The sequence below is a fragment of the Protomyctophum bolini genome, assembly GCF_963924005.1.
Source record: "Protomyctophum bolini genome assembly, chromosome: 17".
In the NCBI taxonomy this organism is placed as follows: domain Eukaryota; kingdom Metazoa; phylum Chordata; class Actinopteri; order Myctophiformes; family Myctophidae; genus Protomyctophum; species Protomyctophum bolini.
The window spans coordinates 23,508,120-23,535,052 of NC_137878.1; the positions used below are offsets into that span (position 1 = coordinate 23,508,120).

Here is a 26,933-nt window from a genome sequence, read left to right on the forward strand (position 1 = left end):
CCTTTCTCGGACGCTCTTCCTTTCAGAAAATGTACTGTAGTTTTCATTCAGGTGCCCTAGCAGTCCACTGTACATCGTCATCATTCTGATGGAAGTACAGTTATGAAATTAGTTTAACAACTTTCAACGTGTCATCTATACTTGTAGCAAGCTTCTTTATTTTTTTGTCAAACAATTGTAGATATAGATCAACTACTTCCGTGCAACACCAGGATATAAAATACAGCTCGCTATCAGCACACTAGAACGCTAATAGTCTAAATTGGACTCCATGTCTTCATGCGTATCTCGTCTGTCATTCATTTCTCTACTATTCTGTGTCACAGGTGTTAATTCACATGATTGCCACTGCGCTGTTGAACACACACAGAGCAGTGGGAGGGGGGTTAAGGAAAGGTGACAGCCAAGCCAGCTTGCGTGTGTGTGTGTGTGTGTGTGTGCGTGCGTGTGTGCTCACAGATGGTCATTTAGCCTCCCGAGGAGAGTCTGTGTCTAAGACATAATTTAACTTGGACAGACGCTGTACGAATCTCTGTGCAACCATCACACTGCCCACTGTCTCACTGAGTTGAGTGAGTTGTTCTCACTGTGTTGGCCGTCTGTGTGTGTGTGTCATATTGCAGAGTTAGATTTCTTACTGAGCTGTCATCTGGGGGTGCATACTTAGTTTAGACTAGTCATTGGTTAGACATGGGTTAATGTTAGGTTTAGGTGCGCTGCCCCGTGGGAGGTTAGGGTTAGGGTGAGGGTTTGAGATAGGTTGTAGTTGTAGGACTAATGACTGGTCTAACCAATGACTAGTCTAAACCAAGTACTGTCTAAACTAAGTCTACTGCACCCGTCATCTGCTCAGCTGCAGTCACATCACATCTGATTAATAATCATCTGTTGTCGATACAGAGAATGCTGGGAGATGGGCATGGTCAGCGGCCAAACGTCACGCACGCACGGGTCGCATGCATGGGGGTCGCACGCACACACACACACACACACACACACACACACAAATCTGTGATTCATGTTAAAGTGAATCATGTTAAAGGGGTAGTTTTGGATTCACATTTTACTGTGAAATATCCACTGGAAACTAATTTTGTAGTCATTTTGTAATCATTTCTCAGTAACTGGTTCAGCTCGGAACAAAAAAACATTGCATGGATGCACCTGGGACGTATCCTCAGTGACGTATCCCAACTAGGTCATCAGGGTTTCAGGTCGTCTCACAACATCATACCCCTCACTCAGGTGACCCAGCCGGGGTGATCAAGTCCCGACTTAGTTACGTCCCAGTAGCTACCCACGATCAGTCCCATTAGGGAAAGACCAGGGCCACACAATGTGCCTCTCCCAAACTACTCTGCCGGGACTGGGAGGTCTGGCGCGTGGAAGAACTAGGCTCTGTGGGTTGACTCCTGGCCCGGCCCCTCCTATGTCTCATCCACTCCTGCTCTCACCAGGTGCAGCCAGGAGTCAGGACCTGTGCATTGTACCAGACTCCCAGCACCAGACATTCAGGAGAGGCAGATTTTTGCACTGCAATGGTTCTGCAGGTTCCACCAGCAGGGGAACGGTGGTGCCGCAGGCTCCGCTTACGGATTGAATGGCCCTCCTAAAGGCCATACCGTGGGCTGTTGGGCCTCCTCACGGAAGACACAGTCTGGGGCGCCAACCCATACTGCTCAAAGATATCAAATCTAAAGATAAAAAAACTATTTTTTACCCTCTTTCAGCTTCAGGAAACATACTGTACCCCCCCTCTCTAAATAGAGGCTCTAAACATAATAATAATTGTCACGGGGCAGCCCGTGCCCTATACACAGACAATGATTGGGGACATGGCATAAACTTTACTACACCTGCTTCCAATTAATTATCATCAATTAGCCGGCTTGGAAGTGGTGGTTCAAGTTGTAAAGTGTATGTTCTATTTATTGATACTGTAACTGAAATGCATTGCTGAAGGATACTAATTGTTTTAAATGTATCTATTGATGTGAAGTTGAATTGATTGTGAGTCACCTCTCCCTCTGCAGTGGCATTCCTGTTGACTGGGAAGGTGCCAAGTGCTGCAGAGGAGGAGGGGTGTTTGATTCGAGAGCAATCTTATTTAAAACCAAACTATAGTTTGTGTATGAATGGACGTCCGGAATTTCATGTTTAAGTTCAGGTTAAAACCTTCAGTAATGGTGTGTTAACTAATTGGCCTTTGTATGCTTATGGTGAGTTAATTTAATTGCCAATTTGCTGGGATACAGTTTGGTATGTCTCTCTCCTATAAAGCGGAGACCGCAGCTGATGTGTGTTAGTGAGACCTTGGTTGACACACAGGTAACAGCCTAAGTGAGAGCTGCCAGGGCCCTTTGGAAAGTAAGGGTATGGCCTGTTACAGCTTCTCCTTGTTTTAGGTGTTGTTCAGTAGTGTTGTCTTCAAGTGTATTTATGTTTGTACATCTGTTATTTTGGCCAAATCTTGTTTTTCGTCATTGTCTTTGCCGAGGCCGCACTGTACCATAATCTGCACGGGACTGGAAAGGTGAATAAAAAACCCTAAAAGGGCATTCTTGGACTCTTCTGTCTTTTTGGAGCCTTGGCCGGTCGGCCAACATCACAATAATAATAATAATACTCAGCTACAAAACTACAATATGGCAGAATTGGACACAAAGATAGAGTACGGACATAGACAAAACAATAATCTATATTCTATTCACTGTTTGTACAAATAATTTAAAGTGACTATAATGATTGTCAAATGCATGAAGGTGCATATAATGTATTGTTCTAAAGTAACATTTGCAAAGCCTGTAGCTGAATTTGTTTCGGGGATTAAATTCCAGGACGCAGTCCAAACCAAAACTGGAAACTTACCAGGAGGACATGGTTCAAACCAAAGCTGGATTCCAGTTTTTTAACAATCCAGGCAATGGAAGCCTAATGGCTTAGCTGACCGGAGTCTGTATACCAGGACACCTCCTGTTTTCTCTCTACACTAAATATCGATTTAGTGACTGAGTGTAGCTATTTTCACAGAATGTCCGCTCCCCAGAATACGGAAACAAAAGGGTTCAAGTGGTACAAAGTCAGTCCCCATTTTGGATGTTTCCTCGCTGTCAGTCCAGTGTTCCCTTCGCAGTACTAGAAGACGTGTCTATTGGAGGATCTTGGTGTTGATGTACTGGCAGAGGCAGAGAGACGCAACACTGCAGTGATTCTTGCGAGGTCGAAGACGCTGAGGGCTTGGGTCTGATAACCTCTCAGACATCAACAGCCTCACGTAGGTTGAACTGTAAGTCATCAGGAGCTGGTGAGCTTTGACCTGCAAGAGGAGTCAGAGAACAAGCAAAATATGAGAATCTACACACGTTTTAGCAAAGTATCCTCACATGACAGTAAAGGAATGAAAGAGTTCTTCCATCAAGTTAAGATCTGTCTTTCTACAAGAAATACAGATTAAAGCAGATTAATAAATATCAATAAATACATCTAAACAGTCAAATATATATTTTCAGATCAATCGCATCACTAACTATATTATGTGGGGTGAATGGTGTACAGGGTTTCTACCTGAGCGGGTGACGTGGTTTCGGGAATGAGGCTGTAGTTGGTTGTGATCTTAGAGTCCTCCTGTTGGTTAGAAGAGCTACTGTTCTCTGTCTCCTCCCTGTTGTCTGTCAGTAGAGGCCTCTCCTCTTCTGAACCCCCCACCTCCCCTGACCATCTGACCACAGGGTCAACTGGCTTGACCTTTGTCACCAGGGTGAGATGAGACATCCTCTCCTTCAGTTTCTTCTGGTAAAGAAACAGTACATTTTAATGCTTTGGGTTAGGGTTAGGACAAGGCTGCTGTTCTCTCAACCTGGGTTAATTATCCTCATTTGTATTATGCTGACTTACGCTATCAGAACATTATAATATATGATAATTTCTCGTCACCAGTGGCCTGCTCTATGTCCCTTCAGTGCTTGTTGCTGCAACAACTACACATTCATTTTTGAGCCGAATGCGAACGAAAAGCCTGGGTACCGAGGCAAGACATGACATGAGCGCCCTCTGTCCAGAGCCCCGGACCAGTCTGAGACTCACTCACGGGGGTGTCACGGGGGTGTCACAGCACTTTGGTCAGAGATTGAACGGTGTTCCCTTTCCCTTTTCGTTCTCAGTCAGTCGGTCAGACAGACAGACAGTCAGTCACCCCCTTCTCCTCCTCTGCCTGTTTCTGAGGGAGAGCCCGGGGCCCCACCTTGGTCATTATGCGGCGAGGTGAGTTAGTTCACTGTTCATGATTGTTTTCATATGCACTCATTTGTTGCCTTTTACTGGTTATTGTGATGAATGTTACAGCTACCTTGCCTTGAAGCTGTACAGAGGATCTTGTGTAATGTGCAGTGCACATGGTTTACCTATTGTAGTATGAAATGCAGCAATCACTAGCCCATATACTGTAGAATATTCAATGTTACTTGGTGTATTGTCATATGTTTTCTTAGTACTATAGTCTTTAGTGGTACCCATCCCCCTTAGAGTGCTGATGTTGTTTTGCCTTTCATCATGCTTAAGTTGTGTGTATAGTGAACTGCTGTATGCTGCCTTGCTGAAGTTTTTCCAGTGGAAGACAAACGTATGCACAAAGAACAATAAGACCGGGTTTAATAATGATGTGGCTTCGTTTAGATCTTGGACTTCATGTGGTGAGTCTACTCTATGTCATAGACATAGCTTCTTTTTTTTTTAATACTGATGTAGTATAGACTATGACAAAAGTATTTAAAAAACAATGCATGGATTTACTTTGGCCTACTGTCAGGATGCACAAGAACAGTCAAACTGAAATTATACATTAGGCCGCGGAGCCCCAATTAAATCAAGTCTAGGTCCCCAAAAGAAAATCTCTCATTGGAGACCTTCTAAATCTATGTGGTGAAAGTAATAGTGAAATAAAACCGGTCCTCCCAAGGACCCTGAGGGTCCCCAGAGCCTCGCTGTGAAAATCAATAGAACCGACGTAGAATAGAGGAAGTGACAGCTGTATAGAGGGTATGCGCGTGACATCATCATCAAACCAGCATCAAACCAGGAAGTTATGCAGGAAGGCCAACTGAGTGGCAAAAAACTACTTTCTGGCCTTGACAGCCCATACATCCACACAGAAAGGTCATATCTGATTGCATTAAACAATGTTAAACTCACTTTGCATGTTGCTTTGCCACTCGATTTGCCATTCACTTTAATCATGCGCATACCCTCTATTCTCCACTCACCTGGGTGTTGTTTGCCACGGAGCTGCTCTCCTCTAGAGTTTCTGTCAGTGTCCTCAAACAGCAGGACATGTCCCAGTACACGCACATCAGCTGAGACAGGAGGACGAGAGGACAGGAGGGAGGCATGTGGACGGAGATGCAGAGGTATTGAGAAAAGGACGTTAGAAAGAAAGTGAACTTGAAACAAATCGCTAACTATAAATCGTGTCAGAGTATGTAAAGAAAGAAAGAAAGTGAAAGATGAGGAGAGTGACAGAGTGTCTGCTGACATCATCAGCGGCCTGACACTAACTGAATATGATGCCCCTTATCACAATAATGTTGGAATATATTATGTTAATATGTCCTGCAGTGCAAATTCTCTGGCATAAGTAATAAGTAATGACACATCACATTTGTAACTCGAGGAGGGTTTATTTGGTACCCTCTCTGAGTTAAATGTGTGTGGTACAACACGTACCTGTAGAGCTCCAGCGCAGTTCTGGACCCAGTCGGCCACGCCCACTAACAGTTTGTGCTTACTCATCCTTTCGTTGACTTGTATCAGACGCACATCCACGTTCACATTGATCTAATGGGAAGGAAACACACAAGGACCATGCTCATTATCACAACAATGTTGGAAACCAATTCGGTCCTGCAAATTGTCCAACATAATTAATTATATAGTCATCATACGCAGTCAAACCCTCAGGGCTATGTCTTGACTCTTGCGCCACCCCTTAACCCTTATCCCTGAACTTATTTGCCATTTTTTACAAATACGTTTAGGGATAAGGGAAAAGGGTGGCGCAAGATGGAGCCCTCAGTGTTCATTGTTCTGTTTATATGGGGTCCATTTGGCATGTTTAGCTCATTGACTATCACTCACGGTATACTAGTTTTTTTTTTTTTTTTTATGTTTTTTTTTTTCTGCTTTCACCTTTATTTTATATTTTGTATAGAGGGACAGACAGTAGCCTGACAGGAAATGGGGGAGAGAGATGGGGGAGTGACATGCAGTGAAGTGAGTCGAGCCCGCGACACACTGCCAGACTCGGACTACTGGCCAAGGTGCCTGGACCGCTGAGCCACGGCTCAGGACTCACGGTATACTAGTTTGAGGAACCCGAACCCAATTAGAACACGGCGCCACTTCTCCATTGAACTCAATAGATTATATTCGGTCGCCCTATTACCGCCCTATATGAATGGTGTGCTCGTTCTATACTTGACATTGGTGGCCGCTATTTTCCAATGCTTGCTTTTGAGGATTCATTTGAGAAATCGAGAAATTTATTTTAAATTTAAACGTCCATTAGCTCTACAGTGATTTGACGATTTGATTGGCTGATCACCCCATAGCGATGATTTGAATGGCTGAGCAAAGTACATAATTATTGAGGATAAAAAGAGACAGCGTGGGCCGTGGACACATATACACGTCAACAGGCAGCAAGAAAGCGCCTAGTCCAGGCAGCTGGTGGATGGAAATGACGCTTACGTGCGGTTGAACTTGTAGCGTCTGCAAAGTGTTTCCGTTTTTGGCGACGCTACAAATTGAAGCCGCGCACTAGCGTCATTTCCATCCACCAGCTGTTTTAAAACACAGAAGAGACACCTGGACTAGGCGCTTTCTTGGCACGACAGTGTAGTTGTATACCCTGAGGGCAGAAAAGCGAAGACACCAAAAGTGATTGGCCGGAATGATGTGATGATTTGATTGGCTGAGCACGGAATGTGATGCATGATGATTAGAGCGCCCCTCACTTCACACAAGTGTGATTTGTTTTTACTATGGAAAAATGTGTGTGCCATGTGTGTATTATATTTATATTTAGTTTCATCATACATGGTGACATGTTGGGGTTTGGTAATAATTACCTCTTTGTTGCTGTGGTGGAGGATGAAGATGATGGCGGTGGTGAGGAAGATGGAGATAAGGCTGACAGACAGACACAGGACCCAGTAGTCTGTGATAGTCAGGTAGAGATGGAAGGTGGAGAACGCAGCACACCACAGCACCACATACAATACCTGGAGAGATAAGAGACAATACACTGTCAAATGATACTGGCAATATACACTGCAATTAATACTGTCAATGCACTCTAAATCAGTGGTTCCCAACCTCTGGGTCCCCAAATGAAAGTGAAGTGACAATTTAACCCATTCAGACCAGGAACCACCTTTCAATCCAGGAACCCCTTTTTGTAACAGCTTTTAGAAAATTTAGGACAGGAATTAGAAGGCCATTGGCCAATAGTCAAATAATATAAGAAAGGGTAAACATTGTGAAAACAACCAGATTACAAGCTCACAACGGCTCGTGAAGTGAGGCGTGTGAGCTTGATCGGCTATTTTCTAAATATTTATCTGTGGAACCGAGATTAACCAAATGTAACTCTGGGGGGTCACCAGTTCAATTTGAACTGTTCAAATAAGATTGTTTTTTTTGGGGGGGGGGGGGGTATACTGTACATAATACACAGTTAATATTCTGTAAATGCATCGCTGTAACTGCATTGCCAATGTAGGGTACTAGAAATCCATACACTGTCAATACACTGTAAAAGTGTAAATACACAGGCAACCTCACTGCTATTCATAGTGAAGCGGAAGCCTGATTTATTCCTCGTCGTATAGCGGTGTCACTCGCCGAAAATAGACAATCCAGCTCACAACCCGCCGTCACATTATTTTCGGAAGCTGCGCAAATCACAATGTGGTGTGAATGCAGAGCAAACGTATACTCACTGGAGCCAACATGAAATGGAACAGGGCGGAATTGAAAGTCATGTATCTTCTGACCGAGGGGACGTCCAGCGCTAATCCCAGAGAAGCCTCAAAGTCCTGCACCGGAATCTACATGACAGAAGACAAAGAGTATGACACTGTCATTATTCGGCTGTGTGTGTGTGTGTGTGTGTGTGTGTGTGTGTGTGTGTGTGTGTGTGTGTGTGTGCGTGCGTGTGCGCGAGATTAAGAAGAGAGTTGTTTGTTGACCTGAAAGCCATCTCTCTCTAGCTTGGCCCGGCAGATTGAAAGATCAAAGGTTGGGTTTAGCATGGAATTGCAGGGTACAGCTAACACACATTGACCTGAGAGAGAGAGAGAGAGAGAGACAGAGAGAGAGAGTTGGTACAGGCTTCAGTTCAGGCCATCAAGCATTATTATCATCAGTCAATACATCTTTAAACATGGAATAACATATCATTATGGGATCTTGAGCACTCTAGTCAGCTGACAGCATCTGTTTTCATAGTAATTTCATTCATAGATTGTGTTTGTTAAACTTTGTTTGTAATCTCTCTCCATCTCTCTCTCATTCTTTCTCCCCTTGAGAGGTTTGATAAATACAGTGTAGGCCTTTGGGAATATGCATTTACAAATCAAGGCCACAAACAGGTATAGGGTACCTGTAGGATAATGTGTCAACCACATAGTGAGTTAACACATTGCTGCCACACAGTTACAGGTACTGTAGGATTGTTCTCTACTAAAAAGTAAAAAGGTAGTAATTAATATTGAGGTATAATCATGAACTACTATTTCATTGCTAAATAGTTTTTGGCAGTAGTATTTTCAGTGTCCGCTGGAGACTAGCATAAATCAGGCTTCAGACTCTTACCATTGGACCATCTGGGTGTGTTGGTGTTTTGCGTCTGTGGTCCAGATTGCCTGGACTGAGGTGCTCTCTCATCCACCTCCGTCAGCTGACAGCTTCTGGTCTCCTCATCCATCATTCAGGTCCTGATGGTGGACAAACAAAGTATGACATCACTAGGGCTGTCACCATCACCATCATGAAAGTTTACTTCGTTGACATACAAATGACTGCGATGAACAATTTTATTGTGTATTTGGCATTGAATTGAATGAAGGTGAGGACGCAAATTGTGATTGGCCAGAATGAGATAACGTATGATAAGAGTGCCCCTCACTTCACACGGGTGTGATTTTTGAGGGACGCTAGCCCCTCCTATATACAGCTTTTGTCCCCACATGTCTCATATTTGCCATTGACAATGAAAGGAGAAATGTTGTCATATGTGCCTCAAATATGACGTAAATTTGTGGCAACACAAACATTAATTGCCATTGACAATATGAATTTACGTCATATGTAGACGAGCAAATCGGCTAACCAATCATAAAAACTCATCGCTACTAGATTTTCCACTGACTTTATGCATGCGACGCTAGCGTTGACTCCCATTGTAACAATGGAATGCGGAAGTGCTCATTCTATCTCAATGGGATAGTTCCAGCCATAGGAGCAATGTTTGGAACTATAGCCCATAGGCACCCGCTTTGCAGCGAGATCAAAGTGTGTCGCTACTCTCCTACTCTACACTCTGGCATGCACATATACTGCACCCTCTATAGGGGACACCAGAATGAAATTGGTTAATGTAAGATAAGCATTATTGTAAGAAGGTCGATTATAACAAACCTCACCAGGGGGTGTCTTCAACTCAGCATAAAACACTGCTGCTTTTACCGATCCAACACTCTGACGAATATACAAAACAAAACAAACAGAGAAAATCCAATTAAAAGTTAAGTGAAAGAAAACTTCAAGGTTTCCACTTACCGGTAGTTCTCTCCTTCCCTCCCTCCATCCCCCCACCCGCCTATGGTGTGTTTTATTACAGGAGTGTGAAAATTCTGTCTGAGGATGTCAACTTTCTTTGTACTCTCTCTCTCTCTTTACTCTCTCTCTATCTGCCTCTCCCTCTCTCTCTTTCTCACTCTCCCTGTGCACTCTCATTTTCACTTCCTCCCCTTGTAGTCTCAAAGAGGCTTCGTCAGTGCCAGTTTGCATTGCATCTGTTCAAATGGAGGAGGGAGCTAGGAGAGCTGTTTGCACGGCGCACACACTACGTGTCTGCAGCCACATCTTAACCACATATACCCGTTAGACTGCTCTTTAATAGTGGCTTTTCTGTGATCGCTCTACACTAAATATCTTTGCTGAAAATAGATGTTGTAGATCTGATATTTTCTGCTAGCGTTTCTCCGGTGGCTGAAAGTGGTTAAGCTTGTCTCAGTGGTTCACTGTCAGAAAGAGGAAACAGTCCAATGAGTCCATGGTGATACAATGCATCAGACTGCAGAAGTCTCAACACTGGGGTTTGAGACTAGACAAAGTCAAGTACACTATGACAGCACAGCAGTAAGGTATAGACAGATTTCATCCATGTTTGTGTCATAATCGATGTGGAATGAGTATCTAAAGATGGTATGACAAAATGGAGATGTGAAGAATTATGTTTGAAAACAAAACAAAATCCTACTTGTCTTGATCTTCAGATGAAGGTCCAACTAACACTCAATTCACTTTCAGACTTTAAACTGTAAAGGCTCCACTCTCTTCATTATTATCTCCTTCCTGGTTGTGTTGAACTTCTTTTTTTCCCTACAAAAGGAACTCGTCTCACATCTAACGTCCAAGCATCTAACGTCCAGGCGCAAAGTACTCATTGATGAGTCATTCTCATCAGACTCTCTGAAATGTTTCAAACCAAACGTATTCTAAAGTCTTTTCCATCCTTCTCCACCCTTTTCACATACTCTGTTGCGCTCTCTCTCTCTCTCTCTCTCTCTCTCTCTCTCTCTCTCTCTCTCTCATTCTCTCCCTTATTAGCGTGTGACTCAGCTCGACTACACCACATGACTGTTGGAATGTGTTGTACCCAGATAGAACAATGAATAAGTGCATTAATGCACCTATACTAGTCATTATTCTTATGCACAGCTGTATAAACAAGTTTTATGTTTTGGGGCGTTTCTAAAAAAAGCACCAGCATAGTCCATACATTCACAAACATAATCAGTAGGCCTACTTAGCTTATTGGTCTTGATATTATGTGCTGTGAGTAAAAACATTAAAAAAGAGTATAAAAATAATGTAGGCCGCCACAACACACACACACACACACACACGCACGCACGCACGCACGCACGTCGCACGCACGCACGCACACACACACACACACACACACACACACACACACACACACACACACACACAAAAACAGCCAAGTGACCTCAGTTTCCTTACCTAGTCTGTTGCTTTCATGGCGCTGTGGTAGTCTGTGTCTGTGTACAAGGAGATATTCTGCCAAAGAGCCCTGTTGTTCTGCTAGAATTCATGATGTGGTGTTAAACTGTGAAATTGTGGAACTGTCACATTAACTCAAGAGTTTCCCCTCTCTCACTTCCCCCTCTAGTCTCTCCCCCTTATCTCTCCATCTCTCTCTCTCTCTCTCTCTCTCTCTCTCTCTGTCTCTCCCACACACGCACACACACACACACACACACACACACACACACACACACACACACACACACACACACACACACACACACACACACACACAGAGAGCCTATATTTTGTTGACAGCTAATAAACCATGATGAAAAGTCTGCTCTCTTGTGGGCGAAGACAGTCAGTGTACCTAATTATGTGGACTTTCAAGATATTTTGAGGGTATTTCTATACGTCTTCGGTCTTCTCTTCATAGCATGTATATGTTATTGTAGAGTAGGCGTAGCTGATACTTTATTTTTTTATTTTTTATTTACATGTCTCTGTTAAGTTTGTTTCACATTTTAATTCGGAAACACTGACAGAACAGATCCAAACATGTGATGGGAGGCATTGTCAAATTCCTGTTCTGTAAGCTCAAAAAGTTAATTTACTGCCTAAACATAAACAATCCTAAATTAAATGTAATAAATAAATACGAACCGCGTCGTGTCATCATGTGTCCACCCACAGTGATCACATGATCACCGACAGACAGTAGTCACATGACTAATATAAGGCGCTGTAAATATATGCCGGAAACAAATCAGAGTTTACAGCTTTAGTTTTCAGACTGTGGATTTTTAAACCACTTGATTTCAATATTATATCACGAACGTCTGTGGACCAAGCTCTTCAAGTTCAAACATGACAACAACGGGCGGACTGGTCGTTCTGACGTTTCTTTTCTTTGTTGCGTTGCTTCCTTGTCGGTGCTTCAAGTACTATGGAAAGGTAGGCTACGAGGTTCTTCCATGGGTTTTTCTCTCTATAATGTGTTTAACTTTTGTCATGTTCATTTGTTTAATAGGAGAGTATATATATATATATATATATATATATATATATATATATATATATATATATATATATTCCCTTTGAGAGCTGTTTTGAAGGAGTCAAGGGATTCGCATGTCTTAATGACTGTTGGTAGGGCATTCCACATTTTGGTGGCATAGGAGCGAAAATAATTTAGTCCCTTGTTGTTTGTGCCGAATCTGGGTTGCAACTTGCACATGATTTGTTGAACTCCCTCTGGTGTTATGGGTGTGGACTTCGTTGACATTATTTAGGTATCTTGGTGGTGTATCTTGTGGGCCAGGCCCATTGCAAGATGCTGTACCTGGTGTACTGTTGTAAACCCTAAGCCATTCCAGCCTATCAAAGTGGGCAGGGGTGAGGTGGGTTCGGGGAGTGAGGCCAAGTAGTAGCCTGACCAGTTTGTTTTGGGATGTCTGGAGCTTTGTTTTAAGGGCCTTTGAGGTGCCTGTGCATGATACTAAGAGGTGCATGCATAGTCGAAGAAACCTTGTACGAGGGCTCCTGTAAGGGTCCAGTGAGGAGATCCTGTATAGGAATCTGATCCAAAGAGAATGGATTCAGTTTTTCCCAGGTGTAAGGTTTATCAGCGAGCCAGGTGCAGATTCTACCAAGTTCAAGAGCTGAGGGCCTTTTCAACATGCTGTTTGTTCCTGTCCGAGACCAGCAGTGCCGAGATATCTGCAAACAGTAACAAGTTGCAGTCACAAGCTGATGTCATTTCGTTTACATATATTAGGAACAGTAAAGACATATAGCCATGGTTTACCTGAAGCTCGTCTGATAATGACTGTCATGTTTCAGGGCTAGGAGTAGCCCCCCTGGTCGCCTGTTCGGGACAGAAAAGGTAAACATTAAGGGTCCCGAAAGGTGCTATGCTAGCTAGACGTTGCATTTGGTGTGGATTGGTGGTTTACTTTTGTTGCAACTTGCAAGGAGTTGTGAGTCTACATAGTTCTGACTGTACTTATGATTAAAGTCCTCAAATGTGGTTCTGTCTGGAATTATAATCATTATTTGAGGTTTTCATTTCAGTTTGACCAATGCACTCTTTCTCATTGTAATTGATTGTAATACCCCCCCCCCCCCCTCTCTCTCTCTCTCTCTCTCTCTCTCTCTCTCTCTCTCCTCGTGTGCTGCTTTCTACCTCTACACTCCAGATTGATCCTCTTGTGTACATGGAGCAGTTGCTGTGGGTGAGCGGAGGAGCTGGGAAGGTCAGCACCTATCGCGTTCCTCTGCTTATCTTCACTCCTAAAGGAAGCCTGCTGGCCTTTGCTGAGGCCAGGAAGGGCTCTGCCCGCGACCTCGGAGCAAAGTTTATCGCAATGCGACGATCCATAAACAAAGGTAAACCCTGGACACAGTGGACAGTGGCATGCAACGGCTCCAATCAGTGCCCCATGAAAGACAGAATGTGTGCACACACAATATATGCACATCTGAAATTTCCTTGGGGATCAATGAAGTAACTACACAGTCACACACGTCCCAACAACGGTAACACACAACGCAAACATGGCACTGTTGGATGAGAGCAAATGGTTGGGATAAAAATAATCCTATGAATCACATGTATACTGATGTATAGACCGATTCCGTAGCGGTTTCATGGTCGCAGCCTACGTATTTCCTGTAGGTGGACTCGACGTAGCTGCGGGGTTTAAACCCTCACCAGGCGCATCTCTTCCACTACAGTGAACGGCAGAGTGACTGATGTTAGTTTGCCTCAAACTTTACTCTTTTACCTGCTTTTTTACTAACACTAACATTACAAAGATGTCCAGAACATCGAGATGAACCTGTGTAGTTTATGGCTGCTCCAACAGTAGTGGCAACATAAAAAATAAATAAATACGGAATGTCAAAATATCTGCCGCGGTGGCTGAGACCAGAGCCATTGAGTAATGTTTGAGACAAAGCAGTGAAAGGTCCTGAAAGATACATAATGTCAGTCTTACCCAATACCCAATCTTTCTGTTTTATGAACACAAGGCTGCTGTATTTTATACCTCATACTAAGCATTTAAAGTATGAGGTACTAGAATTTCGTGCGCGCTACGCGCGCACTCATCCCAGAGCGACTTTGCCAGGCACTATGGGAAGAAATAAATGGCGGGAGTTGACTCCACATGTAGTAACGAATGGGTTATTGGAAATGTACCATTGTTTTGTCCTGAATATTTCCACAGCCTAAGTACTAAAGGATTGTGACTGTGGGACAGACATACAGTCTGACATACAATAGGCTACACGTGTGCACAGTGAATAAACAATGACCTATATGCCCAGAGTTCTTAAATTAACATAGTTGGATTTTAACAGAAAGACAATGCCATAAATCAGTCAAAGTAAGTGACAGACTCAACAGTAGCACACAGCATGCAAGGCAGCGATGCATGCATGCAAACATGTTTGTCCAGCTGAGATTTAGTGTCTCCATCTCTCTGTGGAAGAGGTTGCACATGACCTGTACGGCCACACTGAGGCGCTCCAACACAAACACAGACACAAAACAACACCACGCTGTTTGTCCAGTTGACCCAAATCAACACCAATACCTAGCCTGTTTGTCCAAAACACAGTATCTGCTGGCCACGTGTCTACTTCGCCACAACCTAATGTTAGTAACAAATGTAGGGGAGAGCCGCCAAGGTTGTAACGCTTCACGGTTGTAACATGGACGTTATATCTTGATTGGTCAACACCACCATGACGCCATCGCGTCAGTATGTGTACAGCAACGTACTCTACGTGGCCAGGAGTTTGAAGTTTGAAGTGTTTACCTTCAAAATGCGTCTAATTTTACACCTGGAGTATATGTGTGGTACAATTTTTGTCTTTGGTGTTGGTGAATAAAAATCCACATGGATGTGTTCATGCTTATGTTCTTCATTAGTTTGCATCGTGTTTAGACGGAATTCACGTTCATTCTGGTCTGTAAGCAACTGCAAAGAAAACTTGCAAAAGCGGGTCATTTGTAACATGTGTTACAAATGGTCCGCTTCCATTCAATGCCATTATATGTAATATTTACATATTTGACATATTGGCCAATATTATATGTTCTGAAATGGTATTGTATCGTGTAGTGTATTCTGAAATTAGTTTAGGGTTGTATAACGTTGTACAACTCAATCAATCAAACGTTTGTTTAATCAATGTATTGCCCCATTGAAAAAAAAGAAATGGCCAAACTGGTACTGGTACACCCGATGCTATTTAATATTTCCCTTATGTTTGATACATTATCTTATCACATCCATGGTATGAAAACAATGCTAAGGAGTTGCTTCAATGAAATGTAATAGCTTTAAGCTGAAAACGATATGTTTAATGGTGTTTTTTAGCGTTGTTACATTTATCATGCATGCCGTTACAATTATTCCGATATGCGCAGCAAATGTAACACTGAAACAGCGTCCACGTTCGGTTTAATAACTCCCGAGCTGTTGTGTGTATTGCGTGGTTAAAAGGCCGTGTGTTTGTGTTGTAAACAACTCATGTTATGTCTGCGCACACTGTATGTTGCTATGGCTGCTGACGTTAGCATGTGTGCTATCAGGCAAAAGCTGAGATAGATATGCAACTACTACTGGGGAAAATGCCATCCAAAACACAACACCTAATTTCGGAATGTTATTGTGACCTATTGAGCACAATCAGACCATCATGATTTGCTTGCTGGACCTATAATTAATTTATTAGCATTAAATGTCCACTCGCCCATCCAAAAGAAAAGCAAGATGGCTGCGACAGATTGTGAGCGCGACGGACTACGGAGGCCAGGAGGAACAGAGCTGGTGACGTAAGAGGCAGGCAGTGTTGCCAGGTTTGCGAATTGTAAGCGAGTTGCAGTGTATGCAAGTAGCGTGGTTAAATTCCTTGTTTCTCGGCGTGTTGTGGCACCCGTTTATCTGCTGGCTCGATCGTGATTTTCATAAAAGTAATATTTGCAGAGTAAATAAGAAACTTGAACGGCGGAAAAATAGGCTATGTCAGTTCGGCGAGCGTGCCGAATTTATTTTGCATATAGAGATGTGTGGTGAAAGTGTGGTTCGGTCGGAGATAGAGCATGAAGAATGAGTATGGGTACACCTTTTCACTTGTATAGTAGATAAAGTACAGCAGCCTTGTGTTAATAAAACAGAAAGATTTGGTATTGGGTAAGACTGGCGTTATGTATCTTTCACTGCTTCGTCTCAACCATTACTCAATGGCTCTGGTCTCAGCCACCGCGGTGGATATTAGACATTCCGTTTTTTTTTTTTTTTTTTATGTTGCTACTACTGTTGGAGCAGCCATAAACTACACAGGTTCATCTCGATGTTCTGGGCATCTTTGTAATGTTAGTGTTAGTAAAAAAGCAGGTAAAGGAGTAAAGTTTGAGGCAAACTAACATCAGTCACTGTAGTGGAAGAGATGCGCCTGGTGATGGTTTAAACCCTGCAGCTACGTCGAGTCCGCCTACAGGAAATACGTAGGCTTGAGACCCGCTACGGAATCGGTCTATACGCCTCTTGCTCTTTCTCCTAGGTGCTACATGGTCCGTCACGTCCTTCATTGTAGACGACGGATCGACGGCAGACGGTCTGAACCTCGGGGCAGTCGTGGCGGACGAGGACAGCGGTTCTGTCATACTTGTCTATTGCCTGTGTTTCCACGAATACCAGTGCAGCCCGTCTAGCACCATGATGGTGGAAAGCCTGGATGACGGTCTCAGCTGGAGCCCACCCAGGAACCTCTCTGTGCAGCTGGGAGTCAAGAACTTTGCTCCCGGGCCAGGCTTTGGCATCCAGGTGAGAGACTGTTAACAACAAGCTAATGACTTGCATTTGTTATGAAGATTGCGGCCGCAACTAACATAATCAATCATAGTCAATTATATCAATTTATATCACTGGTTTTCAACCCTTTTCATATCAAGGCTTTTCATATTTAATCATCATTTGAGCCACAGACCACCAATAGGCCATGCAAACCTCGCACTAATGACGTTTAGCCTCTCAGACCCAAAATGTGGAATATTTTGTTGTCGTTAGATAAGATTTTGTCCACAATTCCATGCTGTATTGATGTTGGTACCATTAGGTGAGATAACAGGCAAACTTGAAAGTTGAGAGTCTCAAGAGTTAAAGATATATAAGGGTTAAATATCTAATAAGGGTCCATTTGGTTTCCACCTCCATCATTTAGCTGGGGACCACCTGGAACCCCCTCAAGGACGTGATTAATTCAAACCATAGTAAAATAATAAGTAAAGATGATGGCAAATGCTCATCTGTCTGAACGCAAACAGATATCTTGACATAACTTTTCATTTTATAATATGGAACTTAAACCTTAAGTGGATGAGGATGTATTCAACTTTGATTTGATTTGACAGCACAGTGTCAAAAGCACATTATTGAATACGAGTATAAATATTTTGAATGAAGTGTAGGTAGGGTTTGAATTTGATAAATTATAAACTATTTAGAAATGGTTAAATAAAACTTAAAGAAATAGGTATATAAAACTAAAATATTACCCCATTCCAGATTTTAGTTGATGTGGTTCTAAACAAAATTTAGAACGACAGTGTGCTTCGATACTGCATACTGAATTCTCGTTGTTCAGCCCAGGACATCCAGGAACCGGGGAGGCACTTCCTCGCTAACACAAGCCCAATACGGGGCCTCGTTTAGGGGTGAGATCCACCGGGAGACCCATGGAAGCCTCCAGGGGACTCGCCCGGTTCCAACGGTCCATCCTTCGCGCAAAACGGGGACTGGGTGCGTTATTCCGACCACTACCATGTGCGGAGAGATCCCAATATATAATCAAATGATAGCCTACATTGCAATCGGATTTAGCAATAAGGAAATGGGCTAGTCTCGAATCAAATTACCGGTAATCAATAGTAGAACACTCATTCAATGTGTTATTATGCCTATGCAGCTCACAGTGGTGTGACTGTGCTCACCGAAAATAGCCGATCTACAAGTCACAAGCATTGCACATTTTGCAATAACTTATTATTTTTTATAAACAGTCAGAAAGTCTGTCTGTCTGGTGCAGGACTGATAGGGAGAGGACCGCGAAAAAACACCCATGACACTGACCATTGGGTGTCCAGTAAAGAGAGGTTCTTCGGGCCCCTGGTCGCCTGAAGGTTGGCCTCTGAACAATAAGAAAGTAGGCTACCGCTTTGTGCACGTTGTTTTAAATTCTTCATTCTGTTTAGAACCATACCAACGGAAATCTAGAATCGGGTTTTATCATACCTATTTCTACATTTTATTTCACCATTTCTAAATATTATTTAGAAAACAAAAAAACGTTATCAAATATGAAATTAAAATGTCCGAAAGATACACTGGCCAGGTAGGATATTGTTTACTGAGGTCTTATCAGGCCTCTGTCAGGTGACTGCTTTATCAGGTAAACTGCATCAAAATAAGGTGTTCCTCTTTGATTCACTATAAATGTTTTATAGAAAACAAAACTTTAAACTAAGACAATATAATTACGATTTGAAAAGCCATTCATATCACATGAGACACAGGGCTGTATTTTGCGTGTCTTAAGTACCAGGTCTTATTCCCTAACTTGAGTAAACTAAAGACCTGGAGGCGTGATCAATGCCATTTGGCTATTCTGAGTGGCCAAAGAGCATTGATCACGCCTCCAGGTCTTTAGTTTACTCAAGTTAGGGAATAAGACCTGGTACTTAAGACACGCAAAATACAGCCCACACTATCATCACCTGTCACTTGTTCCGTCTGTTTTTTCCCCACAAATGGCTAATCCAATCCAATATGTTTATTTTGTAACCTTTTGTATACTAATCTAACTAACTAACCAATCTAACTGCACAATAAAGGTGCAGCCTAGAATCATGACATTATAATGGAAGTATTATTGAAGTGTTCCCAGCTGTTCTGTGTACAATGTCAGTATAATCTGATGATGATAAAGTGACATCTGAATAACTGCAGAATGCAGGCAGCCATGAATTTGTCCTCCCGTTTGTCTGCTAATGCTCTCTGTACTCATGTGAGGGTTATGATTATATTATGTCCATTTTATTGGTTAAGTTGAGTTTATTGTGCAATGTGCTGTATTTGAAGTTGTACCATCAGTTTTCCATGTACCGTATAATATAACATTGTATACGTGCAACGTCTGCTGTAAAACATGCATTTCCAGCAGATTGAACCTGCAGCAGAAATAAAGTATCCTGAAGAGTACATGCCTGCCCAGCCATTTATGCAGAGTCAAACATCTGTAAGGCATATGGTAGAGTGTTTCTTTATGCCGAGTCAAACATCTGTAAGGCATATGGTAGAGTGTTTCTTTAGTCAAACATCTGTAAGGCATATGGTAGAGTGTTTCTTTATGCTGAGTCAAACATCTGTAAGGCATATGGTAGAGTGTTTCTTTATGCTGAGTCAAACATCTGTAAGGCATATGGTAGAGTGTTTCTTTATGCAGAGTCAAACATCTGTAAGGCATATGGTAGAGTGTTTCTTTAGTCAAACATCTGTAAGGCATATGGTAGAGTGTTTCTTTATGCTGAGTCAAACATCTGTAAGGCATATGGTAGAGTGTTTCTTTATGCTGAGTCAAACATCTGTAAGGCATATGGTAGAGTGTTTCTTTATGCTGAGTCAAACATCTGTAAGGCATATGGTAGAGTGTTTCTTTAGTCAAACATCTGTAAGGCATATGGTAGAGTGTTTCTTTATGCAGAGTCAAACATCTGTAAGGCATATGGTAGAGTGTTTCTTTAGTCAAACATCTGTAAGGCATATGGTAGAGTGTTTCTTTATGCTGAGTCAAACATCTGTAAGGCATATGGTAGTGTTTCTTTAGTCAAACATCTGTAAGGCATATGGTAGAGTGTTTCTTTATGCAGAGTCAAACATCTGTAAGGCATATGGTAGAGTGTTTCTTTATGCAGAGTCAAACATCTGTAAGGCATATGGTAGAGTGTTTCTTTAGTCAAACATATGTAAGGCATATGGTAGAGAGTGTTTCTTTATGCTGAGTCAAACATCTGTAAGGCATATGGTAGAGTGTTTCTTTATGCTGAGTCAAACATCTGTAAGGCATATGGTAGAGTGTTTCTTTAGTCAAACATCTGTAAGGCATATGGTAGAGTGTTTCTTTATGCAGAGTCAAACATCTGTAAGGCATATGGTAGAGTGTTTCTTTATGCAGAGTCAAACATCTGTAAGGCATATGGTAGAGTGTTTCTTTAGTCAAACATCTGTAAGGCATATGGTAGAGTGTTTCTTTATGCTGAGTCAAACATCTGTAAGGCATATGGTAGAGTGTTTCTTTATGCTGAGTCAAACATCTGTAAGGCATATGGTAGAGTGTTTCTTTATGCTGAGTCAAACATCTGTAAGGCATATGGTAGAGAGTGTTTCTTTATGCTGAGTCAAAAATCTGTAAGGCATATGGTAGAGAGTGTTTCTTTATGCTGAGTCAAAAATCTGTAAGGCATATGGTAGAGTGTTTCTTTATGCTGAGTCAAACATCTTTAAGGCATATGGTAGAGTGTTTCTTTATGCAGAGTCAAAAATCTGTGAGGCATATGGTAGAGTGTTTCTTTAGTCAAACATCTGTAAGGCATATGGTAGAGAGTGTTTCTTTATGCAGAGTCAAACATCTGTAAGGCATATGGTAGAGTGTTTCTTTATGCAGAGTCAAAGATCTGTAAGGCATATGGTAGAGTGTTTCTTTAGTCAAACATCTGTAAGGCATATGGTAGAGTGTTTCTTTAGTCAAACATCTGTAAGGCATATGGTAGAGAGTGTTTCTTTATGCAGAGTCAAACATCTGTAAGACATATGGTAGAGTGTTTCTTTTGCACTCCAGTCTTGGGACACTGGATCTGGTGCCAGATGGTAGTGTTTCTCACTGTCTCTGTCAATGCAGTTGGCAGGGTCTTGCCTTGATTAAGGTTTTTGCTTTCCTGAGTGGCTGAAGATGTTCCGCTGTTGTTGTTTTTGTCGTGTTGTGGCACAGTCACTGCATGCTATATTGGATTTTTTAATACTTTTTTACTTACTTTTTAATTCTGCCTGGAAGAAGGTAAATAACAAATAAAAACACTACAGTTGAAATTGTGTTCTTTACAGGTGAAACTGAAACGGTAGCATGAATACTAAGCTTTTGTTTTGCTGATTACTTTATTACTAAAAAATACATGCAAGACACAGGTCCTTGCACTCACAAGGGGCATGGGGTTGAGTGGAGGTTTGGCAGAGTCGCCAGACACGACAAGTGTATCATTTATTAACATCATCCTCTAATCACTGTATATTTTGACATTACAGAAGCGTTACCCCCCATTTAAAGGAAGACTGGTGGTTTGCGGACATGGAACTATGGAGGGAGACGGAGTCTTCTGTATCCTCAGTGATGATCATGGACGTAACTGGTACAACGGTGCAGCGTTGAAAAGTATTCCTTACAACCAGAAGAAGAAAGCGCTGGACTTCAACCCTGATGAATGTCAGGTACATCACCACATCTGATGCTGAACACTGTCTGGCGATAGTCAAGTGGTTAAGTTACTCTGTCCTTACTCTGAAGACTTCCCCCTCAGTCTCTTCTACACTCAAAAGACAAAATACTAAAGAATCCTGCTTCCCAACATAAATTCCTTTAAACTCTTTTCTACTTTGTGACTTTAAGTCATTTCCATTGTGGATTACAGGCTGCAGAGTGCTGCTTGGGTGAGGATGGCAGGAGCTGGAAGTCTTCAAAGTGTTATCTTTGGTGTTAGTCCCTGACAAATAAAGATTTTCAAGTGAAAAACTCACATTTTCAGTCGTACGGAAAAGTATATTGGGCGTTTATTGTGTCAGTCGTACGGAAAAGTATATTGGGCGTTTAGTGTGTCAGACTCAGAATGACCGTTTACATGGCATGTCTTCTTACTAGGAATGGTATGTACAAAAAGAAAGATTATTTGTTATTTTATTGTCTTTGTTGTTCCTCTGTCTGTCCACAGCCTTTTGAGATGGGAGATGGCAGTATTGTCATTAATGTACGGAATAATAATAATTACCACTGCCAATGTCGTATGGTGGTACGCAGTCTGGACGGCTGTCTCTCTCTGCCCATAGAGGAGCTGTCCTTCGACTACACCCTGGTGGACCCTGTAGTGGCGGCCGGCGCTCTGCACAAAGAGGGGGTGCTCTATTTCACCAACCCAGCCAGCTCTGACCACAGTAAGGCTTTCTTTATGATTGATAATTGTATTAGACAATAAAATGCAAACGGCACAGGGGTACAGTCGAGCACAAATGGTCCAAAAAGGATTGCACCGAAGAAAGACCTTGCAGTCTTGTTTCCATTCGGGTCCCATACATTCATTTAAAACACAACAATGACATCGGCAATGATATATCTCAAATGGGGGGGGATAAAGAAGTGGGGCAATCACATTCTCTCCCTTTGACCTGATGACAGATGCATTTTCAGACCATTTTTAAAGGAAACTAGTGATTTGCTTGTTTTGAGGGAAGGGGGAGGGTATTCCACACATGAGTGGCAGTGCTTTGGAAGGTGGATTTACCGATTTTATTATTATGCTCTGTAGTAGGGCTGAGCAATTAACCACAAATCTATCGGAACTGACATTTAGAAGTTAACCTCTAACCAAGTAAATCTTGCTTGTGTACTGTTGGTTAATCGAGAAGTAGCTTTATAAAATAATTATACAATTTCTCATATCAATGAATTGAGTTGAAAAAACATGAAATGATAAGAGATTTAAAGACGACTTCACCACTTTTCAATCTATCTACATATAATTGGTCCCGTCTTCCAGTGACATCATTAGGCAGACTTTTTTGTAAACAAGATTTAATTTACATTTGTATTATCGCAACTTTGCAAGAACAATTGCTTCTATTATCGCATTGTAACTTTTCAGGAATAGAAAGCCTGAGTTTCTATTAGCTTGGATTCCCCATCGTGTCACTGGAAGATGTCCACAGCCCTCCTATGAGACAAGAGTAGTTGTGCTATTTTATCATGAACATTAGTGAGGACCAATTATATGAAAGATAGATTGAAAAGTGGTGAAGCATTTGCAGTACCTGATCATGTCGGCACATTATAACATTAACAACCAGCACCGGGTACAATGAAGCAAGCAACTGTGATTACGGATTCAGGATATCATTCACTGCAATCATTTGATATGAATCTAACAACATTGTGAGCTGGTAGTTTGGCTGTTCTTAGGTGCCAGATTGGTATCAATTTGGTTGATCTGGTCTACAGCGAATACGGAAACTGCTTGTGTGCGTACATGTGTTTGTGTTCAAATTACCAGATACAGTATCAGAGCACTGAGCAGTAAATGGACCTCGACAATGAGTTTCCGGAAGTAAATGCCCCATTCATTCACAGCTGTCAATATCAAAGACACCTAACCCCCTCACAGTGAGAGATTAATATAATTTCTCATAAAGAAGCAAGAAGCGCCCCACATCATTCAGGGAATGTCAGTAATTGTTATAAAGATTATACTTTTACTAATATGTTCATTGAAAGTTTATCTTGAGACACCTCATTTTAAACGACATTTCCCCTGCTCATTACTGTGCATAAATGTACTATATGTACTTAAGCCGCGTTCTTCTGTTGATGGCATCAATAGAAACTTTCCAACAGGGACGCCGGGCTGTTTGTCCACCACCACTGATACAACTTCATCCAGAGATGAACAGGTTAACACACAGCAACAGTAAATACGTTACCATTGGCTATCTTTACCAGTTCTCTCTCTCCTCCAGGAATTAACCTGACCCTACGCTGGTCGCTAACCAATGGAACGTCTTGGGAGTCTAATGCGGTCCAGATATGGGCGGGGCCGAGCGGCTACTCATGTATGACATCACTTGACCGTGAGGACACCGAGGACCGAAAGTATGTCTATGTGATCTATGAGAAGGGACACAAAGATTATTATGATTATATCTCATTTGTCAAGGTCCATCTGTATGGAGGACTATAGGAAATGGACTGGGACGAGCCACTGGATTTACTTCCTCAACTTTGTCAATCATGATTCTATGGAATAATGACTGCAATGAAATCATTTCTATCCTTGGACTAGATCATAAAACAATGACCAGATTGATTAAAATGATCACTGAGGAATTTAACATGGGGTTTAAACCTCCAGTGAAGATGCTACCATCTATTTTACCTCAGGGAAGGGAGGGGACAGGAAGCAGGAAGAGGAGGTTTATTCGCAAGATCTTTTCAAAAGTGACTTGAAGTTGGGAAGACTTGACATTATCATAATGGAGGACAACATGAAAACTTGGAATGGCAGTGTGACTTGTGCATAGGATTGTATTATAATTATGTTATAAAGTTATTCCTGCTTTGTGGGATAGCATACTCTGAAGAATCAGGAAATACGGGGAAGATGATTATGTGAGGTACATTCCGGCATTTAAATGTTTTACTCTCGGATTGGAGGTTTAAATTCCTAACTGCATTTTAGGTCAGTTCTGCCTCCAGAAAACAACACGCTCTTCCTTATTTGATCTCCCTCTCTTCTGAGTTTCCCACAGCAGACAAAAGAGGAAGTCCAACCTCCACTTGTTTTTATTTTTGGATCCGGGGAAGGAAAGAGGAAGGCTGAGCATAGTGTGCCTCGACACAGAAACGCATGGATTTGGCTGAATATTTGCAAAGCCTCCATTTTCTGCATTTAAGATTTATGATTTCACAATCGTCTCCCTGGTGATTAACATTCAACCCAGTTTTGTCGACTAATAATAGTACTAAAGAAGACACCATAAATTATAATTAGTCGTATATGAAATTATGAATATGAATTATATCTTGTAGAAGGTGGACAGGACACTGGAGCAGCATGGACATTTCAAGCCTACACAGTCTTCATCAGAGTCAGACTCATGATGAACAAGACTGTGTAGATCTAAACGTTTTTTCTTGTAATAGCACCTAATAAAAAGGCTTGAAATGTTTGTGCTGCTCCAGTGTCCTCTCCTCGTCCTGCACTGTGATGCACCGGACCAGTCGTTCCAGGCTTGAGGCACGTTGGTAGATTCCTTTTGTTATGAATTCTATCTTATCGGTGGAAATGTGCCAAAAGTCTAGTCTGTGGATTTTATATGAAATATGGGTGGAAATCTTGTATCGTTTTCAAACACTAAGAGACCTCAGAGAGGACTTCAATCAGTGGCATTTATGATAAATACCATTGATTGATTGTATGAATATTGTGTTATTCCTAGGCCCTCTGGGATTTGAGAAATTGTTTCGTTGAGTGATTACAAAAGGGATGTGTATGTGTGTGTGTGTGTGTGTGTGTGTGTGTGTGTGTGTGTGTGTGCGCGCTCATAATGTGGCTCATAATGTGGCTCAAGTGCCCTGTTTTTGTACATTAAGTAACAAAAAAAAGAAAATAATTGAGCAAAAAAACAGAATTAAACTGTTCTCCACTCACATTCAAGACTAGTCATCCCACTTTAATGGTCTGTAATATATTATATATACTGTATACACTCACATTTTAATGGAGTGAATAAATCATGGTTTCTAACACAGTGACAGTGTCTACTACTTTATTTTTTATTGTGAGCAGGGTAACCGATCAGCTACTGGAAGGTTTATACGTTGGCTTGTCAGGTAACTGGACAACATTCTGTTGAGCTCTGTTCTATTTTTAACCCATTAGACCTGAGGCCAATTCTACAAATGCCTTCCAAATCACTAGTTCTCACACTTTCAAGATTTTTCAAAATGTTCAGAAATTTACAAGTGTACAAATGTACAAGCTTGCAGCACAAAGTGACGAGCTAGTAGAGCTAGGCCTACTCTGTCTGCTATTTTTTAATAGCCAATGCAAAAATCTAAAATTACACGGATGCTCAAACTGTTAATGTGTTCAAAGCCTTTTTTACTTAATACAATAGTGCAAATAGCCTTGATTTCTTGTCATTTCATTTTCTCATTTAGCCTTTATTTAATCAGGTAACTGAGGACCAATTGACAGTTTTCATGTATCTTTTCTTTGCAGGAACTCGTCTCACATCTAACGTCCAAGCATCTAACGTCCAGGCGCAAAGTACTCATTGATGAGTCATTCTCATCAGACTCTCTGAAATGTTTCAAACCAAACGTATTCTAAAGTATTTTCCATCCTTCTCCACCCTTTTCACATACTCTGTTGCGCTCTCTCTCTCTCTCTCTCTCTCTCTCTCTCTCTCTCTCTCTCTCTCTCTCCCTTATTAGCGTGTGACTCAGCTCGACTACACCACTGTTGGAATGTGTTGTACCCAGATAGAACAATGAATAAGTGCATTAATGCACCTATACTAGTCATTATTCTTATGCACAGCTGTATAAACAAGTTTTATGTTTTGGGGCGTTTCTAAAAAAAGCACCAGCATAGTCCATACATTCACAAACATAATCAGTAGGCCTACTTAGCTTATTGGTCTTGATATTATGTGCTGTGAGTAAAAAAAATAAAGAGTATAAAAATAATGTAGGCCGCCACAACACACACACAC

At 41.8% G+C, this 26,933-nt stretch overlaps 2 protein-coding genes across 6 annotated transcripts in view; one reads left to right on the forward strand and one right to left on the reverse strand.

The window, feature by feature from the left end:
- tmem268 (transmembrane protein 268) overlaps window positions 1-11,423 on the reverse strand; it is a 13,296-nt gene extending 1,873 nt beyond the window's left edge. The window contains exons 1-10 of one of the 5 annotated variants that reach the window (XM_080788078.1): window positions 11,305-11,423; window positions 9,699-9,753; window positions 8,869-8,990; window positions 8,244-8,338; window positions 7,995-8,102; window positions 7,122-7,274; window positions 5,719-5,829; window positions 5,259-5,348; window positions 3,565-3,786; window positions 1-3,316 (exon numbers count right to left, since the gene is read on the reverse strand). The exon at window positions 1-3,316 is cut by the window's left edge and continues 1,873 nt beyond it. In XM_080788078.1, the coding sequence (XP_080644204.1) occupies window positions 3,149-3,316; window positions 3,565-3,786; window positions 5,259-5,348; window positions 5,719-5,829; window positions 7,122-7,274; window positions 7,995-8,102; window positions 8,244-8,338; window positions 8,869-8,983 (1,062 nt within the window). In that variant the 5' untranslated portion in view covers window positions 8,984-8,990; window positions 9,699-9,753; window positions 11,305-11,423 and the 3' untranslated portion in view covers window positions 1-3,148. Of the gene's footprint in view, window positions 3,317-3,564; window positions 3,790-5,258; window positions 5,349-5,718; window positions 5,830-7,121; window positions 7,275-7,994; window positions 8,103-8,243; window positions 8,339-8,868; window positions 8,991-9,693; window positions 9,754-10,537; window positions 10,795-11,304 lie in introns of those variants that run through there. The other 4 variants (XM_080788075.1, XM_080788077.1, XM_080788076.1 and 1 more) reach the window with 4 other exon arrangements.
- Window positions 11,424-12,069: 646 nt separating this feature from the next.
- Window positions 12,070-26,297, forward strand: LOC308332296 (sialidase-1-like). The gene is made up of 6 exons (XM_080788109.1): window positions 12,070-12,285; window positions 13,530-13,719; window positions 16,906-17,168; window positions 21,699-21,881; window positions 22,379-22,598; window positions 24,174-26,297. The coding sequence occupies exons 1-6, from the start codon at window positions 12,199-12,201 to the stop codon at window positions 24,392-24,394; spliced, it is 1,164 nt and encodes a 387-aa protein (XP_080644235.1). The 5' UTR covers window positions 12,070-12,198; the 3' UTR covers window positions 24,395-26,297.
- The last annotated feature ends 636 nt before the right edge of the window (window positions 26,298-26,933 follow it).